Below are 16,217 nucleotides of genomic sequence, written 5' to 3'. Positions count from 1 at the left end.
CGAGAGTCTATAGATGGCAACAGCCCAGGAGCAACCACTGATCACCGGTGCACCATGAGCTTGTACGTTGACCAGCCCGCGATCACGGCAAATGCGGCGAGGCAGGCGATAATGGCACCGAACCATTGCAAGCTCTTCGTGAGGCGAAGTGAGCTTCACAATCTCCACGCAGTGCGACGAGAGGCGGGACACTCACCTGAACGTCCTGCCCCGGCACATGCACGTTCATCCCCCATAGACCGGTGACCAGGTTCATCGGGATGAGCACGGTACCGAGCGCGGTCAGCTTCGAGAGCACGTCGTTGATCTGATTGTTCGCGTCCGTCATCTCGATCGAGATCTGGGCGAGGTAGTTCGAGTGCGAGCGCGACAGGATCTTCTCGTAGTGGTTCAGGTTCTGGGTCATCGTGATCAGGTGGTCCTGGATGTCGGAGAGGTATAGGCCCTGCATGCCGCGGTGAGCTCGGGGTCAAGTGGAGACGACGGGGGTGGGAGGGTGGAACTTACAATGTCGGACGTCGGCGCGACGCGCCAGTTCTCGTTGCACCGCTTGGCCAAGCCTTTTACGACATCCGCCTTGTTGCCCATGAGCCGGAGAAGGCCCATAACCTTCTTGCGGCATGTCCCGATTCTACCACGGAAGAGACTCAATGGGGGTCACGAGATCGACAGCGGTTCGGACGTACCGCCTGAGCATATCGCTCTGCTCCGCCTCTTTCAGAATGAGTACCAGCTCGTCGATGCTGTCAACCTCGTACTCGATGCTCTGGATGAGCGGACCGAAGGCGTCGGTGATGTCATCAATCAGCGCATAGGAAATCCAGTCGGACGTGACGCTGATGTAGTCTTTAAGCTGCTTGATTCGCCGACGCACGTTTTGCGGATGAGGTGTGGGTCTGAAATGGAACTGTGCGGGGTTAGCGGTGAAACGTGCCGCGTGCCAAGACCATGTAATACTTACGGAAAGGATGCCGTCACGGAAAACAATGATGTACATGTTGAGCGGCTCCAAGTGCGTTGGACTGTATGGGTCCTGGTCGAAACTGCGGAAACAGACGAGATAGTAATTCCGGAAGAGCTCGATCTTCTCGCGAGTTTCTTCCATCTGAATATCTTCCGTCGTGAGCGGGTGGATAGAGAACACCTAATCAAGTCCGAGTATGAGCAACTAGATAGTCGATGACCTTGCATAGTACCTTGCTGAGCAACTTCATCTCATCGTCCGTGGGAGCGAGCACGTCCAGCCACCATGTGGAGTCTGTACCCGTCCCATCTCCCGGCCGGCGTTCTCCTGGAGCCCCTGGCATTCCCGGCATAAGCTTGGAAATGCCACTCGACATGCCTAGCGGCGGAACAGGCGATGTCGCGCCGGACGTGGGGATGGATCCAGGTAAGCTCGCATTCGCTCGCTGGAGAATCGACGGTCGCGCGCTTGTGGGGTCGGAGGCGTCATGAGAGTGGTTACGGCCCATGAACATATCCTCAAAGCTCTGGCCGTCCGCCGGCAGCTCAGAAAGGCTGCGCGCGTGGATCGTGGCCGAGAGCGAGTTGGAGTAGAACGAGAAGCGGTACGGTCTGTCGTGCCCTGACCCAGGCCCTCCCCCCATGCCGTGTGCCGCCGCATCTTGGGTCCCTCGGTGGGAGTCGCCCAGGTTGTCGTAGGACGGGACTGCGCTAAGAGTGGTGCCCATCGCGAGGTGAGGGGCGCGCAACACGATGGACGGCGGAGGGGCGCCCTGCTCGAACAGTGCCATCTTGCCCCTTCGTGGTGCGGGCGAGCTCACGCTGAGCTTCCGGTGCCGCACCTTGGGCAATGGAAGAGTGAAGGGCATTGAAGAGTCTTGAGACGCGGGCTCGCCCGGTCCCGCAAGCGGATCCTCGCTGCTGCTTGGGAGCGGGATCTGGGTGGAAGAGGAGGCTTGAGGCTGCCTGTAGTCGAGGGTAGTCCCGGGTGTGTGGATCCCCAATCGCGCCTTCTCGCCTCGGGCATACTCCTCCATGAGACTAAACTCGTACTGTTGCTGGACCTCTGCACGATCTACCGTTGCTTGATACATAGGTAGTCCCCCCAACGCAGGGTCCTCCTGAAACGGGACGAGAAGTGCTGGATCATGGGCAGAGTTTAGATGGTTTGTGAGGAGGTCGTTGCCAGGAGTAGGGCCGGGATGCTGAAATTGTGTTTGATTCTCGCCGTCCGCATGCAGGGCAGAAGTGCCGCGTGCCTCATCGATAGCTTGCCGCTCTTGGAGTGACAGGTTGGGAAAATGAGAGTCGTCGACAGAGGGCAGGCGTGGAGAGGGTGCAATGGGAGTAGGGGCAATTGGGGAGGGTAGAACTACTGTTCCTGAGCGGGCTCGAGAGAGATGCAGGGCCATGTCGGCGTCCATGGTTCGCTGGCGTTCGCGAGCCTCCGGGTCGTTGGGGTTATAAGACCTGGAGAGGGTTGGGGACATACGAGGGCGAGAGGGGCCATCGTTGAGGTCGCTGCTGACGCTCTGGCGACGGCGAACTGGAGAGTGGTCGATCCGAATGGGTCGCGGGGAACTCGAGACGGAGCCGGAGAGGATGGAAGAGTTGTCCGGAGGAGAGGCCATGTCCGCCAGTCTTCACTTGGGCAGGGGGCGAAGGCCGGGGACACCACGCAGAGGTAAAATTTGGCGGGACGGCCTGAGCTGCAGGCGCGACGGGAACTTGCGTGGCCGAGAGGACCGAGGGCGGGCGAGCGGGGCAAGGGGCGAGTCGAGGGCCAAGCTCCGAGTCGAAGCGGCGGAGGCGGAGGAGAGCGCACTAGCGCCCGGCGCATGACGTCGGGACGGCCACGGCGCAAGCGCCCTCGCTTCGCGTCTCCCGCGATGAGCAGGTTGCTCGTTGCCCTCTCCGTCTTCACCCTTGCTGCCCTCGCCGCCTTCTACTATGCCGTTCTAGATACCTACTCCTCCCTCTCGCCCCAAGGATGCCGCATGTCATGGATGTGGCCAGGCTACATCCTCCAAAACAAGTTTGATCCCTCATGGACGCCTTTGGCTCGTCGCTACAACCTCTGGTTGTACCGCGAAGGCAACGACTTTGAGAGCCATGAGGTAAGCAACTCGGATATCTAGGCTACAGTGGGGTTTTGACTGAGTATCAGTAGCTGCACGGTGCACCCGTACTCTTCATCCCTGGAAATGCCGGGTCCTCGCACCAGGTTCGTTCAATAGCGTCCTCGGCTGCACACCAGTACTTCTCCGCCCCGTCCCATGTCGCCGACGAGTTTGCGGGAGAAGGGTACAAGGGGCTCGACTTCTTTGCCGGTAAGTCATTGTTCTTGAAGTTTTACAGCGGGTTTGTCAACTTAGTCGCGCCGCAGTTGAGTTCAACGAGGATCTCTCGGCCTTCCATGGTCCCACTATCGATACCCAAATAGCATATGCATCTAAAGCCATTGACTACATCTTGTCACAATATCCCACAGGAACCTCCATCATCGTTATGGGTCACTCTATGGGTGGTGTCGTTGCTACGGCGCTCCTACCAAACCCCAACATCTCCGCCGTCATCACTATGTCGACCCCTCACACACTCCCTCCTGTTAGGTTCGACCGCCGCATAGATCATATCTATGCAGAAAACCACAAACGTCTGGTCTCTGATCCGACGCCTATCTTGTCTCTCTGTGGCGGCGCTCCAGACTTGATGATCCCTTCAGAGGCGTGCATGCTCCTGCCGTCTGTTATACACTTCCCCTCCTCGCTATACCGACGAACGGTCTTCACCAGTGCTCTAGAAGGTTGCTGGACAGGTGTCGGGCACCTGGCTATGGTATGGTGTCACCAGGTCCGCTGGCGCGTTGCTCGTGCAGCTTTGGACATCGCGGCTGCTGGCACACTCGAAGGACGGACGGCGGCTCTAGACAAATGGTTGAAAGATGGTCATACGTCGCCTCGCTCTAATCCAGTCCCGCAACACCCACCTTCTCCGTCTTCCCATCGTATCACCTTCGTTCAGATCAAATCCTGCTCGTACGCCAGCCCGAGGAATCCACAACCTACATCTTGTCATTACCACCTGCACATGACGGACGGTCTTCTGCAACCTTTGTTCTCTATGCTTCGCGGGGCTCGATTGCCTCAATAGCTCCCCAAAAGCCATTGCCCTTCCATGTCAATGTCCATCACTGCCGTAACCCGAGTCCATGCTCGCCCCTTGCTCCCAAACTTCTTAAGCTCCTTCCAAGCCCAATCGCGGGGTCTCCTTTCCCGGTTCCAGATGAAGGTTCGGATGAGTCGGAAGGTATAGTATTATTTGAAGCAGATTTGTCACTGGCCGAAGGAGGCGATGTGATGGTTACCCTGGAGGAAGGAAACAAGCACGGATGGGTGCTCGGTGGGTTCGTCAACGGGGAGCCTGAAAACGCTAACGTTGGTCTGTTAAGTAAGTCCAGTGTTTATGCCATCATGCATCTGAGCTGAATGCCGTGCAGGCTTGCTCTTCAGCAGCTGGGAAGTAGACGTGCCTGCCGGCATCAGAACGCACATCAACATTCCGGGGCTCCTATCCAACTCCCTTCTGGTTTACTCCATCACACCCGTTGTGGATCAAAGCTCTGACTGTTCATGTACGTTGACTACTAGAGGTGTCCTATCGACACAGCTAATTGCCCTATTCAATAGCCAACACTGTTCTCCTGCCGTTGCTCGAGCATAGCTCATCCCCCGTCGAAACCCACTACTATCCCTTGGCCCCCGGCTTTGGACGCCCTCTCCTGCTGCACTCACATGCTGCGGCACCTTATATCTCTTCCGTCAACCCACGGGGCCACACACTCACAATCTACTCGTCCGGAGAATGCGCAGTAGAGAAACTAACAATTCGCGTGGATTGGTGGGCGACCATTGGGAGGTGGGGCACCAGGTACGGACCGGCCGCAGCTTGCTGGGCCGTAGGTATTGCCATCATTCTAGTATGGGACACATGGGGGATAGCAGAGCGAGGTGGTGAGTTTCTGTCTGTTCTGTATCTACATCAATCCTCCACTAATCACGTCAATTCTCCACTCAGCGGCGATTCCAGACGTCAACGGATCACTGGAGTTTTTCGCGCGGAGACGCCTCCCAGCATTGTCAGCCTTATCTTTGCTGGTCTCCCTTCTGCCTTTACGCGTGGGCCTATGGCTAGGGAACGCGGGCGAACCTTCCTTTGCGTTGCTGTCGACGCTGTTGCTTCCTATCTCCTTCGGACTGGTCTGCATTATGTGGTGGCTCCTTCGCATTATACTCTGGCCATTCCAACGTATACTGAGGGTATTCCCAAGGTAATGCCGATCTGTTTCATGAGAAGTCACCTTTTCTGATGCGTTCACAGACGCAGAGAGGATCTTGCCCTTCGACGACGAACCTCAGCCCTGTTGTCCATGGCTATCATATTCCTTCTCATTTTCGTCGTGGTGCCCTGGCAAGTGGCGTTCCTTGGCTGCTGGCTTATTCACCTCTACACTTGCGCCTCTGTCCTGTCTGAGGTGTATTCTACTCCTCCCGCCTCGTCTGCCCAGTCGTCGCCTGACGCAATTCCCCTGGTCTCAATGTCGTCCGAAAGCCAAGAGTTGGATCAACCAAGCGCAGAGGCAAGAGGGATCCCTCCAGCCGACCTTCCGTGGAATCAACAAGTGAACGCGCATTTGCATATCCTCCTCCTCATGACCTGGCTTCTGCCACTGGTCGCTCCAGTGTTAGCAGTATGGGTCCGCACGCTGGTCACCGCCGGCCTCACCACGCCGTTTGACGGCGACCATAATTTCCTCTACGTTGCCCCCTTCCTCGTCCTAGTAGAAGTTTTGGGCAGTGGAGCCGCAGGTACTGGCATCAAGGTTCTGTTGTACGTGACTCCTCTATGTCATGAATTCGCTCTTATGCTAACTGCACTGAACCTCGCAGCACCGGTCACATCCACGAACGTATTTCGCCGCGGTGGGGGATGGCAGCGGTTGCTCTGGTCGCTTTCTTCGCAGGTCCCCGCACGCCTACATGGTATTTGAGGCAGCAAGCGTGGCGATGGGCTGGGCGGTGATACAGAGAATTGGGCCGGTTTATTGGCGCGGAAGCGTATGATAGACGACGGCGAAGCACTCTCTGACATGCGTAGTAGGGCTCCATGATGTAGTTGTGCGTTGCGGGTGTCACGTCTTTTGACCAGGCGTGTTATTGAACCGTTTCCCACATGGTGTGGACTGCTGCGTATGCGGCCGGATTTGAGAGCTTCCGGATCAAAGAGCGCATGCTGTTCTTGCGTTTACGCGGTGCGCACGTCGTATTCACTAAGGAAAGAATACATCATGGGATTTGTGATACGCGAAGGAATAGACTAGGGAGTTGGCAATGGAAGACAGCAGACCGCCGAGGGTGCTGCGTATTATTGCTTGTACATAGTTCTAACCGAAATCAGGCCCGATGCGAGCGGCGCGGAGGGTGGGAGAATGGAAGATCAACTGTAGGCTTGGCCGACCGCATCTTGGTCTGCACGCTCATGCTCCCCTCCTCGCTGGTCTCTCGGACCTCCTCTCTAGCCTCTAACGGCCTCTAAACACTCTGCAGCACTCGCTGCGTATCTCCTCAGGACGACTGCTGAGCCACAATTCTGGCAATAAAGCGAGATCTGCCCTCACGGCCACCTCCGCGTCCGAAGGCCACCACATACCCTAGGGACCCTCTATCCCTCCCGAGCAGCAGGCTGCCTGCCCGAGCTCGCCCCCCGCATTGACGAAGAAGACACACGGTTCAGCACGCACCCGTAGCGGGAGATGAACGGGGTCCGACGCTTCCTCGGCGGCGGATCCGCCACGCCCTCGTCCCAGACCGCTCCCCTACCCTCCGTCTCGAATGGCGTCGACGAGAGCAGCCCCCCGAAGACGACCGCCGCGCTGGTGTTCCGCAAGGACCGCTCGCGCGCGACGCCGCCGTCGCGGCAGTCGGACGACGACGGCCACTCCTCCTTCCAGTCCTCGCGCAACTCGCTCGAGTCAGGGCGCACGTCCACCCAGCCGTCCTCGCCGATCGCGGGGCCTTCCTCACCGCGGGCCCCGGTGCCGATACGGGTCGCGGAGCTCGCGCGGAACGGGTCGGCGACGTCGAAGCGGACGAGTGCGACGTACAGCTCGAAGGACGACCTGCTCATCACGCTCCTCGCGAGCGAGGCTCTTGTGGACAGCAGAGATTTTGATATTTTGAGTGCGGAGGAGGTCGAGGATCTCAAGAAGGTGCGCAAACGAGTTCTCACTGTCAGGGTACACTGGGTTGACCGCCGTTTGTGTGCATGCCGCTGGTCTCATGCCCGTAGGAGTCCCAAACGCTCACAACACGACTGGTGGCCCTGTCGAAGAAGCTCACACTGGAGACGAAGCTCCGAGATGCTGCCCTCTCACTGTCTAAGGCTACCTCCTCGTACAAGGGCGGTTCCCAACAAACATCTGAGCAGGTCGAGAATGCCAGTCGCAAAGTCGATGCTGCGCAGAAGGAGGTCTGGCGCATATCGGAGCAGGCAGTTGAAGTCAACCGGCGGTTGCTCGAACACCGCGCGGGCGTCCTCAGCTACTCGTTGCGGAGCGTGGAGAAGAAGATGGCGGGCCCAGACACAAACGGCGACCCGAGCGCGTCGGGAGGCAGCACACCAAACCGCAACTCGGCGATGAGCCCAACGCAGTCGTCGGTGCTCAGTGCCCAGTCGAACGCATCCCGGTCGAAGTTCGACGGCGCGCACTTCTTCGCCGGTCACTCCGACGCCATTGTTCCCTTCGGCGCGTCAAGAGGCTTAGGGGCTTCGTCCGCGGCGCTCACAGCACTACAAGAACAGCTGAAGACCGCACAAGATGCGCTCGAGGTGGCGAATGCGCAGCAACAGAAGATGTCGAGGGAGCTCACTTCGTTACGCTCAGAGAAGAGTTCACTCGCATCGTCGAAGGACTCGGAGCTCCGACAGTCGGAGGAGATGATCGCCGCGCTGGAACGACAGATGGGCGACATGCAGGGCTTTGGCGACCGCGTGCGGTCTCTGGAGAATGAGAAGATGTCGTGGCAGAACGACAAGGCGGAGCTGGATGAGAAGCGGAGCGAGGTCGAGAGGCTTCAACAACAAATGTCGCTTCTGGAGCGACAGGGCGGGGAGATCACCACAGTGCAGTCGGACCTGGCGCGGGAACGGCGGAAACTGGATGAGAAGGACAGGGAGATCGCGGAGCTCAAGGCTGAGCGGGTGGCTCTTCTCGCCGACGGGGCAAACAAGCAGGAGCTGCATGACGGAGTGGACGCGTTGCAGGGCGTCATGATGAAGTACAGCGTCTCACATTATTCCCGCGACTCCTCAGTCATTGCGCTGGCGGCCTCGATTGATCAACATCTCGAAGAGGTGCAGGCCAAGCTCGACGCGCAAGGGAGGACCCAGGAAGAGTGGAATGCCGCACGGTCGAAGCTCGAAGTCGACCTCCGAGCCAGTCTCGACAAGCGGGAAGCCCTCGACGAGCAACTCGAAGCGGCAAGGAAGGAGCGCGACAGTGCCAAGGCCGACAACCACATACTGGAGGGGAAAGTCAGGGTACGTTCACCTGGTGATGAATACATCCTCGTCAATGATTAACTTGGTATGCATGATGTTCTTTAGGAATACCAGGACGGCCATGCACCAACGGTCGAGTACACCGGCGAAGCGGCCAAGATCACCGAGCTCCTCCAACCCGTCTGGTCTATCCTTCCATCTCCCGAAGCGCGTGTGCAGAAGATGGGCAAACATAAAGCTGTTCTTCCTTCCCCTACGGTCGGAACCAGTCCTGTTAACAAGGGTACCGCGTCCCTCTCCGAGATGGACGTTCGCTCACTCAAGACTTTGTACGACCCCAATGCCTTATCCTCTGCGCGACCAGGCGGCCCCGACGTTTTCAGTGTCGAGGCGTTCGTTGCCCGTGTGCAAGCCCTCATCAACGACGACCGTGCACTCATTGAGCGGCTCATTCGGTTCGCGCAAGCACACGATCTGCTCAAGAAGAACGCTGAACGGGCGCAGAAGCTTGCGCAAGAGAGCAATACTGCACTTGAGACATACCAGAAGCAAGTCAAGCTGCTTGAGGAGCGCAACGTTTCCATGATCTCGAAGCAGGCCACATTGTAAGTACCGCTCATTCCTGGGATTTGTGCGCGAGCTAACGCGATATGCTGCTTTAGCACAGACGAGATTGCCAATCTGCAGGAAGCGGTCGATCGCTTAACAGCAGAAAAGCTCGACCTCGAGACTCTTGCCGCCGAACAGGCGGAGACTTGCAGTCAGCTTACGGAAGCCAACAACACGCTCAGCGCTCGGGTTCTTAATCTTGCGGAACAAAGCAATGGGGCGGCAACCTCGGATACGGAGCGGCGAAAGCTCGAGCAGAAGCTCGAGGCGGAGCGGAAGCGCCTTCGGGAGGATATGGGGAGACTTGAAGTCGAGAAGTTGAGCCTAGAGGCAGAGAAGGCGCGGCTGGAGGAAGAGCTGCAAAATAACCAGGCGGCGCTGGAACGAGCGACAGAAGACGTAGAGGCGATGCGCATGTCCCAGCAAACACAGCAAATGGCGCTTCTCGACGAGCTCAACACAGTCCAGACAGAAAACGCAACTCTCCGTGCCCAACTGCGGAAAAAGTGAAATGTCTGTTGATTTCGCTGTATATCCTGTCCCAGCCTCCGCCGGCGCTCGCTCAGGTCACTTCCAACCATTCTTCTTCTCTCCTTAACGTCTCACTTCTACCGCTCAGTCGACGGGATGCACGACTTGACCTGAGGCGTTGTTTGGCCTCCCTCTCCTCTCTCTTGTTTCCAGACTCTACTCTCTGACCGGACGCAGGATCTCGATCCTGCCTGATGCACACACCGTCGATTGTATCTCTACGCAATGTTTGATATCCGCGCATCGCTATCTCTACTTATTATCGTCGCCATGTTGCATCCTCGCCCATGTAATCGTCATTCGTCTTGATTTCGTCGTTACGGTAGGTAGTACTCATGACGTCTCCGGTCCGAATGCATGCATGCTTTTCATAGGTACTCTACTCTAGACCTGCACCGCAATCAGGAGCCTCGGTCTGACAATTCATACTCGACACGTGTGTTGGGAATTGCACAAGCTCGCCGAACCGCAGACAGCGCCCGCTGTCAGACACACAGCCGCTTCGAGAACGCGCGCGGACGGGCGCCTGTACTCAAGGCGCGAAGTGACCCTAGGCGCCGAGTGGACCCCGACGGCGTCCGACGACCAGGGCCAGGCTTGCTCTCGTCTCGCCACCGCCTGCCCCTACTCGCTCTCTCTTCCTCTCTGACGACCTACCCCTTTGCACCCCCCATTCACTCTCTCATTTTGACACTCCATGCCACCTCTGGAAGGGATCGACGAATTTCTAGATGAACTGCCTAACGTTGACAAGCGGTCATGCCGCCTTCTGGGTCCAACTGCACTGGTGGGTTCGGTCGTGGCCAGGGACGGGTTATGGCGAGATCTCATGCATACTGGTCGCAGATTGTGCAGGCTCTCATGGGTGTGCTGGTCATCCTCTCTCTTGTCTATAAACGTCATCGCGAGACCCCGAAGCGGCCGTGGAGGATATGGTTCGTGTTGTGCCTGTATTTTTCCGGACTCCCTTCTAACTCCTCCGGAAAAAAACTCAGGCTCTTCGACGTCTCCAAGCAGATCGTCGGCCAAATGTTTGTCCATGGCGTGAATGTTCTTATCTCGGACGTCGTCGCGCATCTTTCCACCGCAAACGCTTGCGTTCTCTACTTCCTCAATATTCTCATCGACACGACATTCGGTGGGTCACATACCCTCCTGCTCTCGCATTTTGGACCACCAACCGATCTCCTCTCAAGGTGTTGGCATAATATATGTCCTCTTACAGGCTATGACCCACGTCCTCACAGTGAAGCTGCATTTCAAAGGGTTCGAGTCTGGAGTCTATGGAACGCCCCCCGCCATCAGCTACTGGTTCCGTCAAACGGCTGTCTACGTACTTGCCTTGACCACCATGAAGCTTGTGGTCGTCTCGCTCTTCGCGGTTCTTCCTGCCATTTTCGACTTCGGAGAATGGCTGTTGGGATTCCTTGGGACAAGTGATGCTGCCCAAGTCATCTTGTGAGTTTTGACCAAAATTCCCGAGTTCTCTCGTTCGGTCGTTGACTGCTTCACTCCAGCACCATGGGCCTTTTCCCCATCATGATGAACATCCTCCAGTTTTGGCTTATCGACTCCATTGTCAAAGGCTCGACCTACTCTCCTTTGGCTCTCGGATCCGATACTCCTCGCGCATCAATGGACCCTGCCAACGAACCACTTTTCCGCACGTCTGATGACGAAGACGACGACGACGACGACGACGACGGTCTGCCAGCACGGCACGACATCGAAAACCCGGCGCCACGCTCTGGGTCTATCTCGCGCGACAGGGAGCGCCAGAGTTCAGTGAGCGAGCCGAAGTCCACCGGTACGACTACGGCAGTTCCATCAGGTTCGACCACGCCGCAGCCCAAGCCCATCGATACCGGTGTTTCCGTACACGCATACCCGCCCTCCGTGATCGCAGCTTCTCCCAGCTCGGCCTCGAGTTCTTTGAGCTCCAACTCCTCCCTCTCCAAGTCTCGCAGACGCGAACCCCCACCCCCACTGGCCCTCAAGGCTGACCCGCCGTCATACATGAACATTGAGGTTTCAAGAAGTGCACCACCCGAGGAGGTCGAGCTATCTCGTGACGAAGACGAGAAGTGGGCAGCATGGGGTGATGAAGAAGACTGGGCGGAGCGTGTGGGGGAAGAAGAATGGACGGGTCGGAGAATAGAGGCGAGGAAAGAGGCGATGGATGATGTGTGGCGGGATCACCGTAGTCCCAACGCACACGCAGTCTCTGTTCCCTGAATCATGGACATATCTCTCGGTCTGTCGACTGTCTAGTGGCGCGCTATCCTCGATTTCACGTCTCACCGCTCTCACGACACCTTTTCTATCTCTAATACCTGTACATTACCCCTGCACCTGAACGTATTTTCGGCGATGTAACACAACGCTTGCACGCTTTTATACGCTTGAACCTGATGGACGAAACGATGGTGGTGAAAGCTTGCCTAGGTGGTAGGGAGACAATTGCGGCGGAACACTCGCACCGGAGCGGACCCGAGGACTCCGGGTCGATCGCCAAACATGGCGTCTCACTCGGGCACACACCTGTCCACAACCCTCTCCTCTCTCCATACCCTACCCTCTGTGGACTCGCGCCCAGCAAGCCCGACGCTCGCTATCACGCCAGAGTTTGTTGCTGTCCTTGTTCCCTTGAAGGCTCAAGCACTCCGAGCCAGCTTCGCCACACCGACGACAACCGTCCTCCATCTACCCGCAGCACTTCTTGTGCGCCATCGCTGCAGTCTTGATCTATGGCACCATCCAACCCTAAAAGGGCCGCCGCAAAAGTACGTGGCCCCTTCTTCTTTGGCGGTCTGGCGGCGCGGTCTCATGTTTGGCGATTCGGACAGTTCTACCAGGAGGACATCGTCCAACGGAAAGACGACCCCAAGACATACGGGGTGGTTCTGGTGCGTCTTCTACTGCTGCAAGCGTCTGTTATACATCCTCAGTGCATGGCGGGGTTGCAGAGATGCTGGCAGGATGCAGAAGATATTCACCCTCCCGCCGATAACGCGGATCCGCTCATGAGGCCACTCGTCCAGGTACGAGGCTTGTGTTAACCCTCCATTTCAATCTGTGTGTCTCACCTGGTCCATGGACTGGTGCATGCTGCATTTACAGGGAGAGGTCGGCGTGTCGTATTTTCCGCAACCGTTACGGGAGATCATCACGGAAGACCAGCTCACGCTGGTAGACCGAATGTACCAGCCTGGGGACCTGCTCAAGCGCAGCGTGGACGATGTGCGTTCCGGTATCGTGACCAGGTACGTCGTTTAATGCTTGCTTGTGTGTGCGGCCATATGCGACGTACATGGGCGTGCGGATGCTCACGCGCCTCACTTGCCTTCTCAGGACCATCGTAAAGGGTCGCCTGGATCATGCCATTAGCAGCGAACCTGTGCCAGACTGGAAATGTCTCGGAGATTTGCGCGCGGCGGTTGAGATCGACATGGGAGACTATGTCATCTATAACGATTGGGTCGGCCAGGTACGACATAACACTCGAAGCTCTCTGCAAGATAATTGAACGACCTATTTTTTAGGTTGTTGAAGTGCGTCCATGTTCTCATGCGCCCAAGTTCTCGTGATGTTCACGAGGCCCCCATCCCATAGATGTTTGACGAAGCCTGCGTCGAAGTTTCCGGAGGAAGTCTTGTTCGTCTACCGGAACTGAGCGCTCGCCTCGCGGTCGGAGAGAGAGGACCCGTGAGTACCAGTCATTTTGTGCTGAAGGCGTCACAAACTGTTGTGGCTTCCAGGACATTCTTCCTCAGCCTATGTCTACTGTACAAGGGCTGTTCGGATTTCTTCTGGGTAGCACTCAACCGAGTGCTGCAGATACCGTGGTTTCTGTCAAGCACACGGTCCTCGCTATTGCATGGCTAGCAATCAACCAAACGGTTTGACTAGTGTTCATATTTGACCTGGTAGCTCACTGACATACGTCATAGCTCACTCCGGAGGCGGCTCAAGCCAAGCCACGTCCCCAACGCTATTGGTACGGGCAAGACCTCGGGAAACTTCTTATTGTCTCAAGTAGAGCGGAGGAGGAGATGCGCGTTGGTGACCGCGTCCGACTAAAGAGCGGCCAACCCACGCCCACTACGAAACACGGCAGGACGGCAGACAAGGATGGTATCATCGAGGTCGACACCCTTGTAGTGCAAGAGACCGAAACCACCATCGAAATCCTGTGGCAAGATGGAACAAAGGAGACCCTGCCGGCAAAGGAAACCGTTCCGTATCTGAACCCGGACGAGTACGATTGCTGGTAAGGTACCTACGGATTTTGTTTTATATGAAAACTGATCATTTCAAGGCCTGGGGATCATGTTCTCTGGAAGACGGAAGACTCAAAGAGGCACGTCATAGTACAGTCAGTAAATGCCAAAGAACGAACTGCACAGGTCCGCGTCGTCGAAACAAGAGCAATCGAACTCGCATCCGTGCTGGAACTCGACCCGCATGGCACGAACGACTGGTCGGCAATCGCCCCCACCGACGGTCTTGGAATCCGCCGCGGAGACCTCGTTTTCATTCACGCTGAGAACTCAACAAATGGTGCCACTACACCGATGGTCCCGCGAATCGGCGAGGTGGAAGAATGGGTCCGCGAGACCCCCGTCGTCGGCTCGAATGGCCAGCTTGGCGGCTGGCGACGAGCGATGGCAGACATCGGGACCCAGATAGCGGAAGCGCGTGGCAGGGAGGGTGCCGTCGAGGAACCACCAATTCTTCGTCTTCCAAGGGGTGACACCTCCATTGACTGGTTTGGCGAAATCTCTGACGTATGTGATCTCGATCTGTTTGTGCGTACTTGCGCAGCTAACAAGAACTTCAACAGCTCCGGTTAGACGGCACGATTGAGATCATGCTCCCTGGCGGTGTCCCCCGAGTGGTGCCGCTGGACAGGTTGACACGATTGTATGACAGTCTCGAACAGCTGGAAGACATGTGGGATGACAACGAGGGGACGATCGACGACCAGGGCTCGGATGTTGAGGTCTGGGAGATGGACCAGGACGGTCATTGGGTGGAGGGCCGCGCGTCGGACAACGATGACTGGGAGTCCGCGGAAGAAGACGAGGACGAGGTGATGGAGGACGCCGAAGAAGGGGAGAGTGGTGACTGGTCACCATCCACGGTTACGGTCATCCCACCACCGAATAACGGGATACCCATGGACGTTGACTCTACATCAAGCGAGGAGCCTAGGCCTGATCCTACTCGCACACAGACTCCTGACGTCCCGAAAGAGGCAGTCACAGCCCCCGACGATGATGCGGAAAGCGAGGACGGCGAAAGTCTTTGGAAACGCTTCGAGGTACTGCCTGCCGCACCAGTGGACCACGCGTACTACAATACCACGCCCGCACAGCCGTCGCGAAACTTCATGGCGCGCCTCACGAAAGAGTACAAGGCACTCCAGAGTAGTCTGCCAGGTACGCATATTAGACGAACCACGAGTCATCCGCGCGGACCGCTTACTGTTGCGCCCATGCGGCTATCGTATGCCACCACAGATTCGATCCTCGTGCGCGCATACGAGGACCGGTCGGACCTCCTGCGGTCGCTGATCATCGGCCCCGAAAACACACCCTACGAGAACGCGCCGTTCGTCATTGACTGGATGCTCGACTCAAACTTCCCACAGACGCCACCCGTCGCGCACTTCCTCAGCTGGACGAATGGGAACGGGAGAGGTGAACTGCGTTCCACCGTTGACTGTCCGTCGCATGGCTGACGAGTGACGTTTGCAGTGAACCCGAACCTGTACGAGGAAGGGAAGGTCTGCCTGTCGATCCTCGGGACGTGGGCGGGAGACAAAAGCGAGTCGTGGAGCGCGGCGCGGTCGTCGCTGCTGCAGGCGTTCGTGTCCATTCAGGGGCTGGTGCTTGTGAAGGAGCCGTGGGTGCTCTCTTATCTTCATTGGCCCGACGCGTGTGCTCACGCGAATCTCCGTCAGGTGGTTCTGCGAGCCAGCGTACGAGAAACTTCGGGGAACCGAGGACGGCATTGTGAACAGGTCAGTCGCGCGTTGGTATCGCGATCGGTACTCGTGGGCTGACCAACGTATAGCCGACTATACAGCGAGAAGGCGTACGTCCTCTCGCGCGGGTTCGTCCGTCGCGCACTCGAGGTCCCGCTGGGCAGCCTGGAAGAGGAGCTGCGATGGTTCTACTACACGAACGGGAAGCTGACGAAGGTGTTGGAGGATGCGCGGGCTCTGATCAAGAAGAGCCAGGAAGGCAAGGAAGAGCCTACGGAGGCGGACCGGGAGTTGGCGGTGCCCAGGTTATCTGGTGGCGGGATCATCACGCTCGAACGGACACTGGTCAAGCTGCAGGCTCTGCTGGACGCTCACTCGGCGGGCGTGCCGTCGGAGAAGCCGCAGGCGTGAGCTCGTCGGCTCCTCATCCACTTTTTCTTGGGCTTGAGGGACGTGAGCAGCCTGGCACCGCGGTAGATCTGTTGGCCTTGTGGCCTATCAGCGATATTACAGACTATACTATGACGAGATACAAAGCACATGTTGCAGTCCGATGGCGATGGCG

General features: G+C 57.5%; 5 protein-coding genes across 5 annotated transcripts; 4 read left to right on the top strand and 1 right to left on the bottom strand.

Annotated features, from left to right (window-relative positions):
- Nucleotides 1–41: 41 nt before the first annotated feature.
- Nucleotides 42–2,057, bottom strand: BXZ73DRAFT_40383 (cora-domain-containing protein; the record flags this gene model as incomplete). The annotated part of the gene is made up of 6 exons (XM_048018566.1): nucleotides 42–134; nucleotides 197–445; nucleotides 508–631; nucleotides 687–907; nucleotides 962–1,144; nucleotides 1,197–2,057. 6 exons carry the CDS (start codon nucleotides 2,055–2,057, stop codon nucleotides 42–44), a joined length of 1,731 nt encoding a protein of 576 aa, XP_047881972.1.
- A 795-nt stretch (nucleotides 2,058–2,852) lies between these two features.
- BXZ73DRAFT_87545 (PGAP1-domain-containing protein) lies at nucleotides 2,853–6,086 on the top strand (the record flags this gene model as incomplete). The annotated part of the gene is made up of 10 exons (XM_048024614.1): nucleotides 2,853–3,080; nucleotides 3,134–3,293; nucleotides 3,350–3,910; nucleotides 3,988–4,413; nucleotides 4,463–4,597; nucleotides 4,653–4,976; nucleotides 5,041–5,293; nucleotides 5,344–5,853; nucleotides 5,913–5,986; nucleotides 6,019–6,086. The coding sequence occupies 10 exons, from the start codon at nucleotides 2,853–2,855 to the stop codon at nucleotides 6,084–6,086; spliced, it is 2,739 nt and encodes a 912-aa protein (XP_047881971.1).
- A 689-nt stretch (nucleotides 6,087–6,775) lies between these two features.
- Nucleotides 6,776–9,642, top strand: BXZ73DRAFT_87544 (Up-regulated during septation-domain-containing protein; the record flags this gene model as incomplete). Its single annotated transcript, XM_048024613.1, has 4 exons — nucleotides 6,776–7,231; nucleotides 7,312–8,562; nucleotides 8,629–9,128; nucleotides 9,186–9,642. 4 exons carry the CDS (start codon nucleotides 6,776–6,778, stop codon nucleotides 9,640–9,642), a joined length of 2,664 nt encoding a protein of 887 aa, XP_047881970.1.
- A 718-nt stretch (nucleotides 9,643–10,360) lies between these two features.
- Nucleotides 10,361–11,898, top strand: BXZ73DRAFT_87543 (vacuolar membrane protein-domain-containing protein; the record flags this gene model as incomplete). Its single annotated transcript, XM_048024612.1, has 5 exons — nucleotides 10,361–10,450; nucleotides 10,510–10,598; nucleotides 10,659–10,801; nucleotides 10,860–11,121; nucleotides 11,181–11,898. 5 exons carry the CDS (start codon nucleotides 10,361–10,363, stop codon nucleotides 11,896–11,898), a joined length of 1,302 nt encoding a protein of 433 aa, XP_047881969.1.
- Nucleotides 11,899–12,410: 512 nt separating this feature from the next.
- BXZ73DRAFT_40439 (uncharacterized protein) lies at nucleotides 12,411–16,063 on the top strand (the record flags this gene model as incomplete). Its single annotated transcript, XM_048018577.1, has 15 exons — nucleotides 12,411–12,446; nucleotides 12,510–12,569; nucleotides 12,630–12,704; nucleotides 12,784–12,926; nucleotides 13,015–13,150; nucleotides 13,206–13,214; nucleotides 13,276–13,368; nucleotides 13,422–13,562; nucleotides 13,614–13,933; nucleotides 13,982–14,450; nucleotides 14,507–15,104; nucleotides 15,186–15,365; nucleotides 15,423–15,570; nucleotides 15,629–15,688; nucleotides 15,742–16,063. The coding sequence occupies 15 exons, from the start codon at nucleotides 12,411–12,413 to the stop codon at nucleotides 16,061–16,063; spliced, it is 2,790 nt and encodes a 929-aa protein (XP_047881968.1).
- Between the last annotated feature and the right edge of the window lie 154 nt (nucleotides 16,064–16,217).

This window comes from Epithele typhae, assembly GCF_022376455.1.
Source record: "Epithele typhae strain CBS 203.58 chromosome Unknown BXZ73scaffold_4, whole genome shotgun sequence".
Classification (NCBI taxonomy): domain Eukaryota; kingdom Fungi; phylum Basidiomycota; class Agaricomycetes; order Polyporales; family Epitheliaceae; genus Epithele; species Epithele typhae.
This window is presented reverse-complemented; position numbering and strand designations above follow the sequence as displayed.